This window comes from Leuresthes tenuis, unplaced genomic scaffold (genome assembly GCF_036924035.1).
Source record: "Leuresthes tenuis unplaced genomic scaffold, fLeuTen1.0.hap1 SCAF_20, whole genome shotgun sequence".
In the NCBI taxonomy this organism is placed as follows: Eukaryota; Metazoa; Chordata; class Actinopteri; order Atheriniformes; family Atherinopsidae; genus Leuresthes; species Leuresthes tenuis.
This window is the reverse complement of record NW_027325374.1, coordinates 14,495,191-14,512,231: the sequence shown is the minus strand read 5'-3', so window position 1 is coordinate 14,512,231 and position 17,041 is coordinate 14,495,191. Positions and strand designations below refer to the sequence as shown.

Sequence of the window (17,041 nt, the reverse complement as noted above, 5' to 3'; positions counted from 1 at the left end):
ACAGTGTTTTCAGTAACTTTTTGTTTTATTTTACAGAACTGCCTGAGTAAGAAATTCATAATCAAAAGCGTGACTGTAAATAGAAAAACAGCGCCGAGTAGCAAATCTGCATGAAAGCAACAACACAACCACAGCTGATTCTCAGGCCAAAGACTGATTACAAAATACTTACAAAAAGTCTATTTCAGAGTATCAAAAAGCTGCTCCTGTCCTCCTGGAGTCTATCCCTGAGAATATAAGATTTCACACAGTCCTATTTCTTCTTCTTCTTCTTCTTAAATGTTTGTTACAGCTTAAGCTGCTTTAGAAGCAGGGGAGTGACTGGCATGTTTAACAATGAAAGGGAAAAAAAATAAAAAATTCAAAGTATAACGTAACCCTTATTAGCCGAATAAAAGAAATCAGCTAAAAATGAAAATATCGACTCAGGACAGCACTAAAAGTCTCACATTACGTACTCCTGTCTCTCCTTTCAAGTTGTTTTGACACAACAAAAGAAGCAATGATCCACTGAAATGTTGATTAAAAGAGAAGGTCGCTCTTATCTCCACACTGATAAGAGGAGACCTTGGTGGCATTGTTAAAATAAATAATTTATTTTGTTTTTTTAAAGCACTGAACAACTACTTCATGTCCAGCGACATCTTTTGCACTGATAATCCTCTGGCTCTGAGCAGCAGCTGTCGTAGTCGCTGCTTGGAGGAGTCGGAGGGCAGTGGCAAGTTGTGTAGTGAGTCTGAGGTGATGTGTGACAGGGGCAGTGGTATGAGTCTGTTTCAGTGAACAAGCTGGCGCAGGGGCTGGGAGAGGCGCAGGCACTCGGAGTGGATACTGGGCTGGGGCTTGAAGGCAGGCTCATGTCCTCGGGGGCACTCTCAGGCGAGTGTTTCTCCAGCTCCGAGGTTTCAGGGCTGCTTTCAAGGGCGAAGACCCAGCCCAGCTGGGTCTGGAGGAGGTTGCGCATGCCTGGGGGGAGTTTCAGGGCATCCACCACGTCTGGGCAAGAGGGCAACATTTGGCGCAGCTGAGCACAGCAAAGGTACAGCAGGGAGGTGGATGTGTAGCAGGCACGGATCACCTTCATACTGCTTTTAGCTGCCGTGGAGCACACCATGGGGTAGAACTTCTTATTCTGCAACCTGGTGGCAGCAACACCTGTCAGCAGGGGAGGTTGAAGGATGAAAATGCATCAGAAATTTTAATTTTTGAAGAAAATAAAAATAGAAGCAAGAATATAGCTACAATTCTGTTTTAAGAAGACAATGAAATGCAGAAAAACACACCTATGCGGTGGCGATTCTTGTAGAAGGTCAGGGTGCCATGCCACGTGTCCAGGTGCACTCCTATGATAGAGCCTTGGCCAAAGCGAGAGGAGAACTTCACTTTGTCCCCTTTGTGCTGGAGCAGACCTTTAAACACAAACAAATTATCTTCAAACTGCTAATTACCAAGGGGAAAAAAAAGTTTAAAAGAATATCCCCTTACCTGTGTAGGAGAACCCCCAGCTGTCTTCATCATGGCCCAGCAGACTGCCAAAGCTGTATTGGAACTTGTCCAGGTTCACTTCTGAAGTACCAATCCCCACCATCTACACCAAAAAAAAAAAAAAAAAAACAAGCAAAGACATTAACTGTTACAGCAACTTATCTGATGATTAATTCAGTTTGGATATGGTCAGACAAATTCTCATGCAATCTCAGCATTGTTTAAAAAGCTGATACTCACCATATCTGTACCATAAACAGGAGAAGTCATCTTCACTTCCCAGTAGTGTTGGCCATCAGAAAGTTCCTTATTGCCACGGATAGCAGCAGTGCCACAGCTGTAGTCTGTGTGAAAGGTCACCTTCCTGTTGTCACAGCTGAGGAAGGATCCCGAGGACTTACGGTGCTCATCCCACACCCAGTCAAAAACTGGAAGCACACCATGACGCAACAGATCAGTTATGACTTTACAGTTTATGAGAAGCTCTGCCCTGATGATACCAAAATGGTTAAATGAAGAAAGTTTATTCTTGCATCAATCCTTTCCCATATACTGTTTCTTCAGTAACAACATTGTATGGGCGGCTGAACACATCAAATTTCACAAAAGTACTGGTGATTCAGAGAGCTAACAGGTGAAAATATTCTTTGTTGTCCATAGATAATGTGAATGATTTAACTATGTTTTTGTGCATGAAGGCAGGCTGTTGTACATAGAAACATCAGGCTTTCATTAAAACAAGAGTTATATCACTAATTATATGATCCTGATTAAATTTATGTTTTCTAACATGTTGTCTCTTTGTTTGCTCACTTTTGCATTCATCTCCATACTTGTTTGAACAAGGAAGGTCCCGGAATAAGCCGGAATAAAAGTGGTATGTCACAGCTACTTATCAGTGTTTTATCTCTTTAAGTGTATGTCTACCAGGACTTAAATGCATACTTCACTTTACGAACCAAATAGACAGAATAGGTGGAACTTTTGCATGGTAAAAAAAAAAGAGTCTGTGCCAACAACATAATCTGTATCAAGAGAGTCTAATAAAAGAAAAAGAGAGAGATTTGAGAAAGAAGAAGAAAAGAAAAGAGATTTGTGAAGAATGTAGTTCACTTTCATGAGACGAGAAGTTTGTACAATCTGTGTCTCTTTGTGCCACATATGAGTTTGTCTTTGAATCATGTCAAACCAACATGGAATATGCTCGTATATTAAGTTCTCACTCAGTGCTTAATGTTGTTTGTATCAAAGCCAACTGTGTTCACATGGCGTGCCACTGTATTTATGAGCTTTTACTCACCCTGCTCCTCCTCCCCACAGAGGCAGTCATCGGTGGCACTGAAACCTGGGCTGAGCTCCTCCTGTCGCTCACATTGGCAGAAAGACTCCCCCATTACTGGTGCCGTGGTGGGCAAGGCCACCTCTACAGAGACAGTCTGGGATCTGTCCAGGTAATCCACCTCCGACTCCAAGTTGCTGATCTGGTTGGCACAAACAGCACTTTGTAAGTCCACAGAGGAGACCATGATCCAGAGGCGCTGGCTCAGTAGTGAGGAAAGGAATTAATGCTAGCAGAGGAGACTGAGGGTCGTATTTAACGTTTCTGCAACTCTTCTGGCAACCGTGAGACCTTTATGTCTCTGCCCATGGCCACCAACCGTAGTCAAGCCTTAATGGAAGATCAACAATTTTGCTGTGTTACAGTCTACAGTCTAAATATGAAAATGTGAACACTCCGGTCATTCAGACAGGTTTTTAAAGACTCATCAAGCTTGTCTATTCCCTAAAAGGTTTGTGTTTCTTATTGGAGCGAGAAGTCATGTGTGCTAGTAAGTAAAATTAGAAGCCTTCCAAAAATACTGGACCTCCTCGGCTTGCCTTTGGTGCATGTCTCACACACAGGAGGTCAGTTCTTGTGGAAAACTACTGGTCCTCTGGTTAGAATATCATCTTCCATGTGGTGATGGCCTCTATTTTATTGTGTCACTTGTTCTGATGACACAAACACTGGATTCAACCATCTCTCATGACCCAGAAACAATTATATCAAACATTCCTTTAACCTGACTTTCCCATAACTCCATATCCTCTTGTTTTCACGTCACCATTTTTCGCCACTTCACTATTGATGTTTATGCCATTTCCATCCCTCATTTTACTTTCAAAGCTCCAGCATCTAACCTGTGTCACCATTTGGCTCTCCCACTCTTCTCTGTCGGATGTCTGGTCTGAGGCCATGATATCTGCCTCCTGCCGTGTCTCACTCCAGGCCAAATGTCGAGCTAGGCCGTTCCTGCTTCTGCTCAGCATGCCGGCTCTGCGGACAGCCAACACAAGACCTGATGACAAGCTGGAAAACGTGAAGGAGGCCATGTTCTTTTATTTTTTTTATTCATGGCCAGTAAAGTCAGCGTTGAACTCCTGGCTTACACCAGATTCAATTTTTGATTTCTGATACACACTTTATTTAATGACACTTTCCAAGCTTAATGAGTTATTTTCAAAGGGGAGAGGTGAAATTCCTTCATATATCAGACTGAATTAACAGTCAACTGATTTAACTGAGCCTGACCACAAAATCAAACAAATTAAAACATGAAGCTGCACAGATAACATACACACACACACAAATCATGCAAGGTGCTATGAAAGGCTGTGAATTAGTGCACATATGAATCATGTTTTTTTTTTAGATGCCTCACAAACCTGTCAGGGAACTTAAAGTAGGTCAGTTCAACAATCTGTTCAGTGTTCACTCAACCTCCCTTCCCAGCTCTCACAGCATAACACCCTTATGGGGAAATGTTCCTAATAACCAACAGACTTAGCCGTTGTGCTACTACTCCTATTTCTATCTGCCCCATATGTCACAGTGGGCAGAAGGAAGTGTTTCTATGCACGTGCTAAACCTTTAAATCCGACATCTGTTTGCTGCAGTAGCTGCCTAAGCAGGTCACACGACTCATATTGTCAAAATAACATTAAAAAATAAATAAATCCTATCCCATATCATGACTCAATGTGACAGAAAATGATGAGCTGCTTCCATCATAACAAAGAGCAAGAAACACCCACAAAGTAGAACATTCTTAGGATATTTTCCAGGTACTTCCTCCCACCTTTTCAAACCTGGAAACCAGGTAGCTGCTGATTTATTTAACCAAAACAGCTGACGTTTGCTGAGTAGAAATCCCACATTCTTTGATCGATTTACCACTTTCAAAGTCAGTAATCACTGCAACCCATTGCATCACTTGCAGTGTCCTGCATTTCTGAGAAGCATCCATTATCATTGGGTGACAGATAAAAGAAAAGAGACAAGAAAGCAACTCACAGATAAAAGCTCACTTATTTCGGATCACGTGTTTATTCGTACTCTATATCACAAGTATATAATATAATAGTCTTTTATACCATAATAACCTGTAAATTAAAGTTTGAAACGTATCCAAGTCTATATTTCTAGTATATATGTCTATGTTTCCGTCGCACACTGTTCCTCGACCTCATGGCATGTCTCCACTCAGTTAATGCCGACACTGAAGACGGCAGCTGGTTACTGCTTTGCAACAGCTGATTGCCATGAATTTAGATTAGTTAGTCTAGAGCAGTCCTCTTTATAATTGGGCCTTACCCTACATACTGTGAATGCATCACCTGGAGATCAGGACAAACCACAGCATATTGTGTATCAATGTGCTGATGGATATGATATGAATTCAGTCCAACTGGGAGTTTAAAACATAAAGATAACGGAAACCTGTCTGGCGCTAAACCCATCTCTCAACTTGCATGCTCTGGAATGTCATCCATTCACCAGACAAGTCAGCGCACGACTAGTACACTTCTATAACTCACTATGAGGCAGTCATAATAATATTATCCACTGAGCCCCTAAATCTCCATAAAGTAATCTCTCCGCAAATGTTCCCAACAGCCCGAGTCGTATTGTTGTTTCATCTTAAAACAACGTGGAGCACATTACAACAGTGCTGTATCTATCTTAAGAGCCATTAGAATATGCCCTTACCTTACAGTAGTCTTTCTATACACTGTCTTGCAATGGCTCATCTAAATACCAGCATGCCTCTATATCCGTCTGCTTGACAGCTTCAGTTTCCACTCTGTCCAACTTCTAAGCAGGATGGAAGTAAACACATCCCGTCACGCCCTCATCGAGCTCTTATTGGATACAACCTGCACGGAGGAGGAGCTCGTGTTAATTTACTTGGGGTAGCTGTAACGTTTTGGGAAAGGTTGAAGACGCACCATGGATGAACACTGTATCACATTATAAACAATTAAGTGTGAGTTCTCAACTGTTCTCAAATACTTTATTTCAATCATTTAAAAATATTACAGCTACAAATTTCTACCAGAGTCAAATGTGTGAAGAAAAAAATTGGGGACAATTGGTTTCCCGTCGCTCAGATTGTTAATGTCCAAAATAATAAAAATAGTCAATCTCTTATAACATTACTGTTTGTAATGCACTTGAATGCACCAAAATTCGTTCCTTTGGCCGATTGGTTGAGTTACGAAAGAGGCGGGACTTGGTCCTTGACAATACGGAAGTTGTTGTCTACTTACCGTGTGCGTGTTGTAGCTCGAATTCTGAAATATGGAAGAGAATAAAGGTAGGTGGAAACTACCGGTCAGAGGAAAAATAAATGAAACATTAATAGTTTTCGATTGTTTGGTCATTCTTACATTTGCAAAAAATCTTTATGCTAAGAAGTGGCAGCTGACGGGGAATTTCGTTAACTTGTTAGCACAAGCTAACTGGAACTCCGCATAAGTTTTGTTGTATTCAGCTCTGCCACCGCGTAAATCGATGTATCTCAGATACAAATACAAGAGTCGACCAAAACATACACATGTCCTCTGAGGCGTTACCGTTGAACATAGATATCACAGAGATGCTTATGTTAACTATTACTCATCAGTGTTAATCTTGTGGACTCGTGACTCCCTTCACTAACTGCGACATTTCCTCCACATTTGACTTGTCAATTTCGTCATTCCATTTCAGTTCGTTACGCTCATGATGATGTAACTCACATTTTCCCCCCCTTCCTTTTCACGTGAGATGGAAGCTTGGCTCAAGTCAAGCATGTTGTGTTGGTGCTGTCAGGGAAAGGAGGCGTGGGAAAGAGCACCATCACCACAGAGTTAGCCCTCGCTCTCAGGCATGCCGGCAAGAAGGTGAGCAGTTTTGTCTCTCCCCGTACTCAGTAACCGAGTGTTTTGATGCAGATGTCAAACAGACAAGTTCAGCAACCAATTAACAAAACTTCATGGTCATCAGGTTGGCATCATGGATGTTGACCTTTGTGGGCCCAGTATCCCCCGAATGCTCAGTATAAGCCGGCCTGATGTGCACCAGTGTGACTCAGGATGGGTGCCGGTCTATACTGATGCCCAAAAGACTCTGGCCCTTATGTCCATTGGTTTCCTACTGGAGGACCCAGATGAAGCAGTGGTGTGGAGGGGACCAAAGAAAACAGGTACACACTACAATTGAAGACAATATTTGTCAAGTAAATAAGTTGTTAATATCTATAATACTTTTTTTTGTTTAGTGTAATCTGAGACCATATTATGGAGCAATCTAAAAGAACTCGAGCCGTGGGGGGGGATTATTCATTAGAAAGGGTTGGTCAGACTGATATTGACAGATATGAACTTTATCAATAGGGCTCTGGTCAGTTTTTCTCATTTGATCTGGATTTTTGCCAGGTACAGACAGTCATAAGTGAGTCAATCACATTATAAAATGCTATTCTAATGCTTTTGCAAATATAAAAGTTGCAAAAGTTTAAAAGTATTTAAAGTATAGAGCAAATGTGTGCTCCTTTTTTGTGGCAGAATGAATGAAGAATGAAGAGTGTGGCAGAAACTGGCCTGTAGGGATGTCTTTTGAATGTGAATTTAAAACAAACAGAGCAAATTTGTAGTAAATATATGAATAAAAAATGAGCCCTTTAACACAAACCGCCATGTTGTGTTTTGCTCTTGAACTCTTGTGCTGAGTGTTCTCCCCGTTTCTGATTGGATCTGACAGCTTTGATCGGCCAGTTCGTCTCAGATGTAGCCTGGGGGGAGCTGGATGTGCTGCTGGTGGATACGCCACCTGGGACGTCTGATGAGCATTTGGCTGTACTAGAAAACCTCAAAAAGCACAGAGTGGATGGAGCCGTTTTAGTCACCACACCTCAGGTAAACCGTAGTTGTGGACAGAAGTTTGCAAAAGGTGGAAGAAAGTCTGAATGAAGGGCGATATGGGTGATGCAGCGGGGGGGGAGAGTTCCCACTGACTGATCTGCACCTGTTTTGCTGATCTAGTTACCTTTTCACCCATGTTATTTGTGATATGAAAGAGGAAATGAAACTGTGTCATGCTTCTTATTCTGTCATCCGTATATGTAAGAGCTCGCTGAGATTCACAAAAAAAGTCGGGTTAATTACTCTCTACTGAAATCTGTCTTGTGTCGGCTGCAGGCAGTATCAACTGGGGATGTGAGAAGAGAGATCACTTTCTGTAAGAAGACAGGTGTCCGGATACTGGGCATTGTGGAGAACATGAGTGGCTTTGTTTGTCCACATTGCTCTGTAAGTAAACCTCTCAGAGACTGTGAAGACTGAGGGAAAAAAAAAAAAAAAGAAATATTAAAGTGCGAGATGGAAAAATCACCTTTCACAAATTAAATTTGAATTATTAACCAGAAATTGTGACAAAGTTCAATGCAGTCAGGATGGGATTTTTTTTTTATTTATTTATCCGTTTTTATTTCCTTCTTTAGGAGTGCAGCAATATATTCTCAAAGGGTGGCGGAGAAGAGCTGGCCAAACTGACCGGATCACAGTTCCTGGGTGAGATTGATTGGCCTGCACCGCTTGCAGTGTCTACACACAGCCACAAGGTGTCGCAGTGCGGCGAACGCACACAACACTCCCAGTCATCACTCCGGTTGCATTTGCGTCACCGTCATGTTGCTAAAATGGCTGATCCAGAGTCTGCTGCAGCAGTGGGTATGAAATAGGTTGCTGGAGGAGACTGGATCTGTTAACTGATGATTCTTGGTCGAATTAATAGGTTACTTAATGGTTTCACTCAGTGATCACCAGCTTTGCGTGTAATTATTCTTTTGAGTAACAACGTGGAAGATTCAGCTCACCCTGTGGCAGAGAAAAGGCCCGCTCTATTTGACAGTTTAAGCCTGCTGAGAAAAGCACTGTCAGCTGGAGTGATTTAGTTCAATACTCCCGAACACACTTGATTTTTAACTGTGATAATGTGGAAGTAATTGGCGCCAACGATTGGCTCAGTCAGCTTTCTTTTCCTTTCAGGTTCTGTGCCCTTGGATCCGCTCCTCAGCGCCAGCATAGAGGAGGGCAAAGACTTCACGCAGTCATTTCCTGACAGCGCCACGTTCAGCGCCATCAGCAGCATTTCTCAGACTCTGCTCAAAAGCCTTGAAACGGATCGAGTTGATATTAAAACGTCATAGTGGAGTTAATCATGGTTTAGAAGCCTTGTTCTGTAGAAACAGACACCACGACAGCTCGGCTTATTTTTCCTTTTCTCCCGGTGAGTAAACGATGCAGTACTGGAAACACTACCTTTGGTGTTTAGAAGCCAGTCAAAACTAAGTTGGAATCTTCTTTAATCATGAAAATGCTCACATGGACACATGAGGACAACTTCAATAAAAGTGCTTGAACAGAAAAGAAAGAAAAATGTAGCAGTTCCATTTTCAGAAAAACTCCAGATCAAATCTGAACCCATCATCGCCGCATGCTACAAACAATGCCCCCCCCGCCCCATTTTATATCTCTCCGACACGAAAGGCTCTTTTGGATCTGGGTTGCACTTTCTGAAACGAGCCTGTTTCCCAACGACCGCCGGATGATGGTTTGAATGGCTGGAATGAGGGAGAGGAGAGGAGAGGAAGCACAGCCATAGGTGGAAACAGGAGGGCGTGAATAAGATGGAGAGGAGATGAAATGTGGAAATTACACATGTGAGACCCGACACGGGGCACACACACCTTTAATGCAAACAGCAGTACTACAGGAAAAACACTGAAGTTTGAAAATGTTTGCGTAATGATTAGAATACAGCTACACACGAAACTCCCACTCCGCCAGCAACTTACTAAAGGCAATCTTAATTAAACCGAGAATTACATCCAGAGGAATTCCAACCACTTATCACAATACACCCACAGTGCATTAAATCTATCTATATAGATATTTATATGTCTGTATATATTTATATATGTATATATCCTGAACAATTAGACTTTTGCTGCATTTTGACAGTTCAAAGAACAATTTCTTATAAATAAAATCAGTGGAAAAAGAAAGAAAAAAAAAATAATCGTAAGTCCGTACACATTTCTCTTTACAAATAGATCCTCAAAATTAATTCAGAAATACTATCAACTCCCGAGTTGATATGGGGGAGCGGAAAAGAAAAGCTCTCTTGGTCAGCTCTCCAAGACCAGAGGCCGAGCTGCATGGAGCTGGCCTCGAAGCCTGAAATTAGTGGAGGGAAGAAAGGAATCTTCATCATACAGATTTTTTTTTGTTTGCTTTTTTTTTTTCCTTAAACACACGCACGCACACGCATACAAGACAGACGAGTCACTACATTGCGCATTTACAAGTTGACTATCAAATTGGGACAACTGTACACATTGTTGAGATAAGACCATATTCGTGGAGCCATTTTAATTTTTTTTTTCCTCCACCTCGACTTCTTTCATCTTGCATGGCAGAAATTTCTCTTCTTTTTTTCTAATCTTTTTTACCCCCCCCCCTGCGCGTTTTACACCTTTTCTCCAGCAGCAACACATGGGACTGATCTTGTAGTGGAGACGTTTGGGCGTTTATTTTGTGGAGAGAATGAGGGCGACGATCAGCCCGTAGAGACCCAGGACCTCAGCAAAAATCAAGATGAGGATCATGCCCACGAAAAGCCTCGGCTGCTGAGCTGTGCCCCTCACGCCCGCGTCGCCGACGATGCCGATAGCGAAGCCCGCTGCCAGCCCGCTGAGGCCCACGCTCAGCCCAGCTCCGAGGTGAAGGAAACTCCTACGGAGAGAGAGGCATGTTAGTCAGTGCAAAGATGTGGATGATCAAGCGATCTGGGTTAATATTTCAGGTGATGCATGAATGTAATGAGTGGCTTTCTGCAGAGGAAGCACGTCCAAATGTAATCTGACACCACAAACCCCTGAATGTCAGAGCATAATACCTTGTTCATCAGAGCAGTGAATCGTTGCTTGCCTACAGACTCTATATGAGTCGCATGTAAACTAATTCATACATCTACAACAATACAGTATTCAACTGCATCTCAGTATGTTGCACACATAAACATAATCATTTAAAACCATGTGCAGATCAGTTTGAAGTAAAAAAGCTGCATGTTTTTAGTACTATAAGTGTCATGAGAGTCAGTCCCCTCTGAACTCTCATGTAATGGCGATTTGACAAACATTACCCTTTGAATCACCGGACCTTTCCTCTGTACAGTGCAGGTAGAGCCGTTTCTCAAGGGAATATTTAGCTTACTCGGCAGATCCAAGAACAACTTCAAAGCTGGTTAAACCCAGCGTTCTCAAATATGTCCGTAGATCCTCATCTGTTAAACTTACAACAGATTTGATGATCCTTTTCCCTTTCTCACTCTTTCTTTTGCCCCCAAACTCTCAGCAAAACTGTCTTTCTTCGTGCCATCACTCAAAGCATCACAGTGATGTTAACATAACATACGAGCGACGTGTTTTTTCTGCTTTTTTGGCACTTTAACAGCAGTTGAATGCAACGTAACACGTGCACCTTTATAGTTCTGCTGAGGCCAGAAAAATCCCCATTTATTGATAATCTACTCTAACTAAACAGGTCAAAAGGACTGGCACAACATCCATATATAATATTCAGAAGAACCATCTCTAATTAGTTATTTTATTAGTGTGAGACAGCAAGCTTTCTAGTATGGACTGCCAACAGTGTACAAACAGGAACAATCTCCCAAACATGTGTAGTGATGTGATAAGAGTGACAGTTACTGGTTGATCTTAGCAAACTGGCCAAGCTGAGTTCTTATGTTAGTTGGTTTAATTGTGTGGATATTATTCCTGGACCCAATATGACGAAGCTACGTAACAGAACCGCACCACTTTGACGCAGAACAGACCAAATAAGACCAAAAGGTCATTATCTGAGATGTGTTTGATGCATTGAAAAATTAACAGAACAGATTTTTAGAGAACAAAGTAGAAATGGGACCGCTTGATCAAACTCACTTGAAAAGGGTGATCTTCTCTGAGATGTTGTTGGCAATCAGCACCGCTACTACCAGGCCATAGATGGCTATGATACCCGCCATGACCACAGGGATGATGGACTTCATGATGAGCTCCGGCCTCATCACAGACATGGCGGCAATACCTGTGCCACTCTTCGCTGTGCCATAGGCTGCTCCCAAGGCTAGAGGGAAATGACAGAAGATAATAAATACAGAGGACAAGAAACTGGAGTATACAAACATACATATATGAAAAAAACACAGCTGAACCACAAAGCAGAAGTAAAACAAACAATGGAGCAACATTACAACTGTCACAGATTCTGTTCCTCTAAAAATAATCCAACATGTCTCCACGAGGGGATTTCACTTTCTGTCAAAACGAAATAAATCACAGTTTCTACCCATGCAGATAATATACAACCAAAACCATCTGTTCAACATTTTTTTTGCCTCAATCAGATACTCACTCAATACCTCTGTGAGAGAGCTGCTGTGTTTAATCCCAGATTAAAAGACAGAATTTTGCTTCCATACACAGTGAACTCTTGTCACAAAGAACCAAGACCACAAGAGGTCAATCCAGTGCAAGATGGGTGCAGTGGAGAACAGGGAAATCACACTCCTGCAACATGTGCTGTGACATCTCTGCACACATTACTAGTCTCTGGCCAGCATCACAGCAATGTAACGGGGAAAAGAGCTCAATCAGCAAGCTCAGCTCTGTCAGTCTGACACAGAATAGAAAACAGCTACATCAAACCAGTCTGATGGCAGCAGCAGAGGGGAATAGAAAAATCAATACTCAGCCACCTCACAACTGACATGATCAACAGAACATAGAACATCAACCATCTATAAACATAGTGGTTACATGACAACAACTTGGATGGGTAGTATGTCGTGAATCAGAAACAGGCCAGTTTGACAGGATTTCCCTTTGTCAGCTGTGCATGAACAGAAACATGGTTATTTCTTCTTCTGGAGTAAGATAGATATGTCTCTTACCACATTGTAACATCAGATAATTGTGTATTCACTCTTATATGGGCCATTGTGTTCACAACCACCCCCCCCCCCCCCCCCCCCCCAAAAAAAAAAGCAGCATTCAACACATCTTGCTCTGATCTCCTCAGATCCTATGAATGGCAAACATTAACCCCAATCTAACCAGCCCAAACATAGCCATCTTGTAGGGCAATAATCAACAAAATGTACACAACTGTGCATTTCTATTGATGTGGCTGTGGGTGGCCTTGGTGAACAAGGGCCTGACAAGGTCTAAATATCAGTTTGGAAAAGCCTTCTGCATACAGCCTTCCGCTTTCTCCTCTTTTTTCAGCGAGTCTGGACATGATGCAAGTTGACTAAACAACGAGCTGGAAGTCTTTTTGGCAAAGCTGATCAAGAGGCTGACAGGATCTTCAAATGTGTACATGGCACCCAGCCAAGTTCCCTTCTTCCTCTAGTAGCCTAATTTACTGATGCCATCAGTGCAGGTTAAATCACTCCTGCCCATCTAAAGAAATCTCTCTAAGTGCAACTGGGCACCGTTTTTGCAAACCCCTGCAAAAAGGAGGGGAAGATAGTCTTCACTTTACTTTTAATTTTGTGGAAATGCTACACACTCTGCTGGTAGAACAATGCTGATAAAACCCAATTCAAACTATACCTTAATGTACAGTCAATTTAGCAACAGAAAAGAGACCGATGCCTTGCTTTGAGCATCTGGTTTTGTTTTTAAACTATTATTAAAGATAATAAGTCACCGCCTGTGACATCACATCTCCATCCATTATTGCTTCATAGGCTTGGCCTCACTGAGGGATGACAGAAAAGAGAATCTGACATCATTAAACATCGCCATTCTGTCCTGACGAGGAAAGGTTTGATTTGTTGCAGTGTGGTGTGGTATCTGCAGTGGTGTTCAGGCAGAACCTCTGGGTTTTAATCCTAATCCTCTCAGCTTAGGTAAAGAGCTTTTGCTCCCTCTCTTTTTTCCCTTCCTGTAGAATATTTGATATATGGGATGTCCCCGTGACGTCTTGTGATGTCAGAGCAGGAGGTGCCTCAAGCAAGGGATGATCTTGCATGCGAAATGCCCACGCAGGAAGTAGCAGATTTGACAGCTCTGAATTGCGAGTATACAGGGAAACCCTACTTTTAAGGAAGTAAAAACAGGAAGGTACAGGAACAGTGGGTAGTAGTTGGAAAACTGTTCACTGGTCTTTCAAAACTGCACTCAAGTTGTGGACAGATACATAGCTGCTTGCAGAAGTTTTGAGATCCGCTGACTGGTAGAGGACATTTAAGAAACAAACATTTAAGTACAACTGATGCCAGCATCAGTTGTACCTCTCCACTGAAGAGTTAGACAAACTATGACTTAAAAAGGTCAAATAACTACCTTTTTATATCCACTAATGATGAAAAACGAACATGAAACCATGACAAGATTCCATAGATGCAAACTGTTGCACGGGGAAATGGAGAGGAGACTCAATGTTGGTCAAAATTAAGCAGTTTAACTAGCTGAACATACATGTATCTTATCCCTTTTATTCCAGCCTACGGTGTGGGTATAGCCATTCCCATGTTAAGGCTTTGAATGGGCTCACTGATGATCAACACTACTGTGACTACACACCTCTCGAGGCTGTAGATCTACATTTTAAGAGTGGAAATCATATCAGTAAACAAATTAAATTAAAGAGAAAAGAGCAAACCTATCAGCAGCATCAGTCATTGTGCAAGTAGTGCTCCTTGCTCCTTATAGGACACCGTGTGAGTGTCACCTGTCCTAGGCCAAATGTCACCAAAAGCAGTCCTCACAATCAGCAATCGAGTAACACAATGCAGAGCATCACCTGATTCTAGAGGTTAGAGCAAGAAACTCCTCCCCTCCTCACAATTAAGACATTTCAAGCCATCCACTCGTTTTAATGCCAGAAATTAAATGACTTGTGTTCAACAGACTTGAAAAACAGAACTGAAACCTCAGTGTCAGCTTGTGAACCTTACATTCATAGACAGAATATTGTGGCCTGTGCTTCTTTGATGTCAATGAATCCGCAAGACACAGCAAGATCCCTCAAGCTGAATCATTTAGTGTCCCTGTTCATCCCACCGCTATCACATCCCTTCTTTCTGCCAGCATGATCCCCTCCCTACCAGCTAATTCCCCAGCTGTCACTCCTTTACCATCAAAGACTAGTACTACTGCTAGCCTCATCAGACGCCCCAGCCATGCTACCGTTCCTAATGTACTGTACCAATTAAACTAGTTTAATGACAAGAGCAGGAATGGTTTTTGGCATCCTGCTGCCACATGTGTCATGAACATTTAGATAATATGAATAATATTCGCTTACTTTGTTTGCAATGTTAATGACGCTTCAAAGTGTGAGCTGAAAATGCCTTCTGAGATTTGAAAATAGTCTGGAAAAGCTTATAATACTAAAAGTGGCTCGTTGATTTCACATCAAAGCCGCACCTATCACAGCAGCCATGCTAATCACATGTAGGAATTTTCTGCAATAAGAATACTATGGGCATAGGATGCTACTCTTCCCTTGGATTAAAGGAGGACAAATGGCAAATGAGGACAGAATTCATAAAACAGCTTTAAACAATTATAAAACACCACAGTTTCAAAGTCTGCTAGCTGTTGGACTTCAAACTTTATAAAGAGGAGCTTACTGTGAGAAAGATAAAAAAAAAGAGATCATTTGTGCACACATTTACTGCCAATTTTATACTTCCATGTTGAAATTGGCATTTCAGAAAATCAGTAGCCAGATGGCAACTCCAAGTCAGAAGTCTCATCATGTGATAATCATGTGACCTTGTGTCATTCCTTTGAGCAATAAGGAAGTTAACCATCTGATCCTAGTTTCCAGTAGTAATCTAAGTTGTAAGAAAGAGCGTATTTCAAGAAAGGATCGTATGCATTTTATCAAATTTCACAGTTGCTATTTTACTTAATAGCTTATGTAGTAATACAGTAATGTAGCTAACGTAGAATGGCGTGAATTTAACTTTCAATTTTAAATAACTGCTTGGTGCTGTAAACTTTAAGTATTCTAGGTACGCTTCATCAGTTATTATTCAATAACGTTATGCGATCCACGAATCTCTGAGGTATCTTGTGGGAAACATGGCACTAAACCTTATTCGATTCTTGCTGAATGCAGCAAGCCAACGACAAATTTAGGAAAGAATTGATTAAATAAATTCGTACTATGTTAAACATTTAACCTTTAAAAATGACTTCAGTTTGCTTAAGCAAGATATAACCCTATTATGCTGAAATAGCACGAGCTCCTGTCTTGTCTTTTCACTCGAGTTAAAACATATTACCGAACGAGGCTAACGTCAAAGCTAACTTATGTAGTCGTCATCAGCTAGTTAACAAGCCTGAACTTAGCTTTGCTGTTAGGAGTTGAAGTATAAATTCTGACAGAAAAAAATATAATCACTAACAAAGAATAAAATATAAATGTTTAGAATGAGCCACAGTCACTTTGTCCAAGTTAAAGCTACATAATTGATAGCTCCAGATTAGCATTGCAACGTTAGCAAGGCTAGTAGATTGGCTTCAAATGAGCTTCAAGCTAAGCACCACGGTTGTCAAATTCAAAGCAACTTAATGGATTTAAAGACACGTAGAGAACTACTGCCATGCAAAAACAACCAATATACCTGACAAGCAGCTTAAAGAGGTAAAGAAACAGTGTGATAATTACCGCTGAACACCATAGCCGCAGAGGCACCCATCACTGCGAAGAACGGTGAGTATTCGGGGCTTTCGCTCGACATTCTGTCTCACACAATAATGTATAAAAAAAATAAAGTAAATATACAAAGTTAATTATTATTGATGAGCCAAAAATCGCACTTCACGGGAACTAAACGAAGGCCACAGACTTGGACAGAAAAACACCGAGTAAAACAGGAACCGTCTGATCACCTAACTAACAGTGTAAACGGAACAGTCACGACTCTTCAGATAAATACCCGGCGCAGCAACACAAAATGGCGAAGCGGAAAGTATCACCTGACTAGCCGTACGGACAAAACCTATTATCGACTCGGTGAGGGGGGGTGAAGCTAGACAAAATTCATAAATTATTACATTTATGTAACAACTCATACCTGGCACAAAAATGAGAGTTTCAAAAAATAAAAAAATGACTTATTAAACCACAAAATTGTGTCTTGAATAATTTCTATTTTGTT

The 17,041-nt window shown here is 41.5% G+C and overlaps 3 protein-coding genes across 6 annotated transcripts; 1 reads left to right on the top strand and 2 right to left on the bottom strand.

Annotated features, from left to right (window-relative positions):
* Window positions 1-6: 6 nt before the first annotated feature.
* Window positions 7-5,685, bottom strand: spsb3b (splA/ryanodine receptor domain and SOCS box containing 3b). 2 transcript variants are annotated; one of them, XM_072373167.1, is made up of 7 exons: window positions 5,516-5,685; window positions 3,667-3,835; window positions 2,786-2,966; window positions 1,726-1,913; window positions 1,486-1,588; window positions 1,284-1,409; window positions 7-1,155 (listed from the first exon to the last, which is right to left on the bottom strand). In XM_072373167.1, the coding sequence occupies exons 1-7, from the start codon at window positions 5,554-5,556 to the stop codon at window positions 629-631; spliced, it is 1,335 nt and encodes a 444-aa protein (XP_072229268.1). In that variant the 5' UTR covers window positions 5,557-5,685; the 3' UTR covers window positions 7-628. The 2 variants fall into 2 exon arrangements, with proteins under 2 accessions (XP_072229268.1, XP_072229269.1); XM_072373168.1 differs by having other exon boundaries at window positions 3,667-3,802; window positions 5,516-5,683.
* A 354-nt stretch (window positions 5,686-6,039) lies between these two features.
* On the top strand, window positions 6,040-9,938 carry nubp2 (nucleotide binding protein 2 (MinD homolog, E. coli)). 2 transcript variants are annotated; one of them, XM_072373175.1, is made up of 7 exons: window positions 6,040-6,122; window positions 6,575-6,690; window positions 6,794-6,992; window positions 7,550-7,704; window positions 7,987-8,097; window positions 8,289-8,358; window positions 8,836-9,938. In XM_072373175.1, exons 1-7 carry the CDS (start codon window positions 6,107-6,109, stop codon window positions 8,994-8,996), a joined length of 828 nt encoding a protein of 275 aa, XP_072229276.1. In that variant the 5' UTR covers window positions 6,040-6,106; the 3' UTR covers window positions 8,997-9,938. The 2 variants fall into 2 exon arrangements, with proteins under 2 accessions (XP_072229276.1, XP_072229277.1); XM_072373176.1 differs by lacking the exon at window positions 6,575-6,690 and having other exon boundaries at window positions 6,051-6,122.
* Window positions 9,494-16,833, bottom strand: atp6v0cb (ATPase H+ transporting V0 subunit cb). 2 transcript variants are annotated; one of them, XM_072373179.1, is made up of 4 exons: window positions 16,773-16,833; window positions 16,549-16,622; window positions 11,802-11,985; window positions 9,494-10,584 (listed from the first exon to the last, which is right to left on the bottom strand). In XM_072373179.1, exons 2-4 carry the CDS (start codon window positions 16,619-16,621, stop codon window positions 10,380-10,382), a joined length of 462 nt encoding a protein of 153 aa, XP_072229280.1. In that variant the 5' UTR covers window position 16,622; window positions 16,773-16,833; the 3' UTR covers window positions 9,494-10,379. The 2 variants fall into 2 exon arrangements, with proteins under 2 accessions (XP_072229280.1, XP_072229279.1); XM_072373178.1 differs by having other exon boundaries at window positions 16,730-16,822.
* Between the last annotated feature and the right edge of the window lie 208 nt (window positions 16,834-17,041).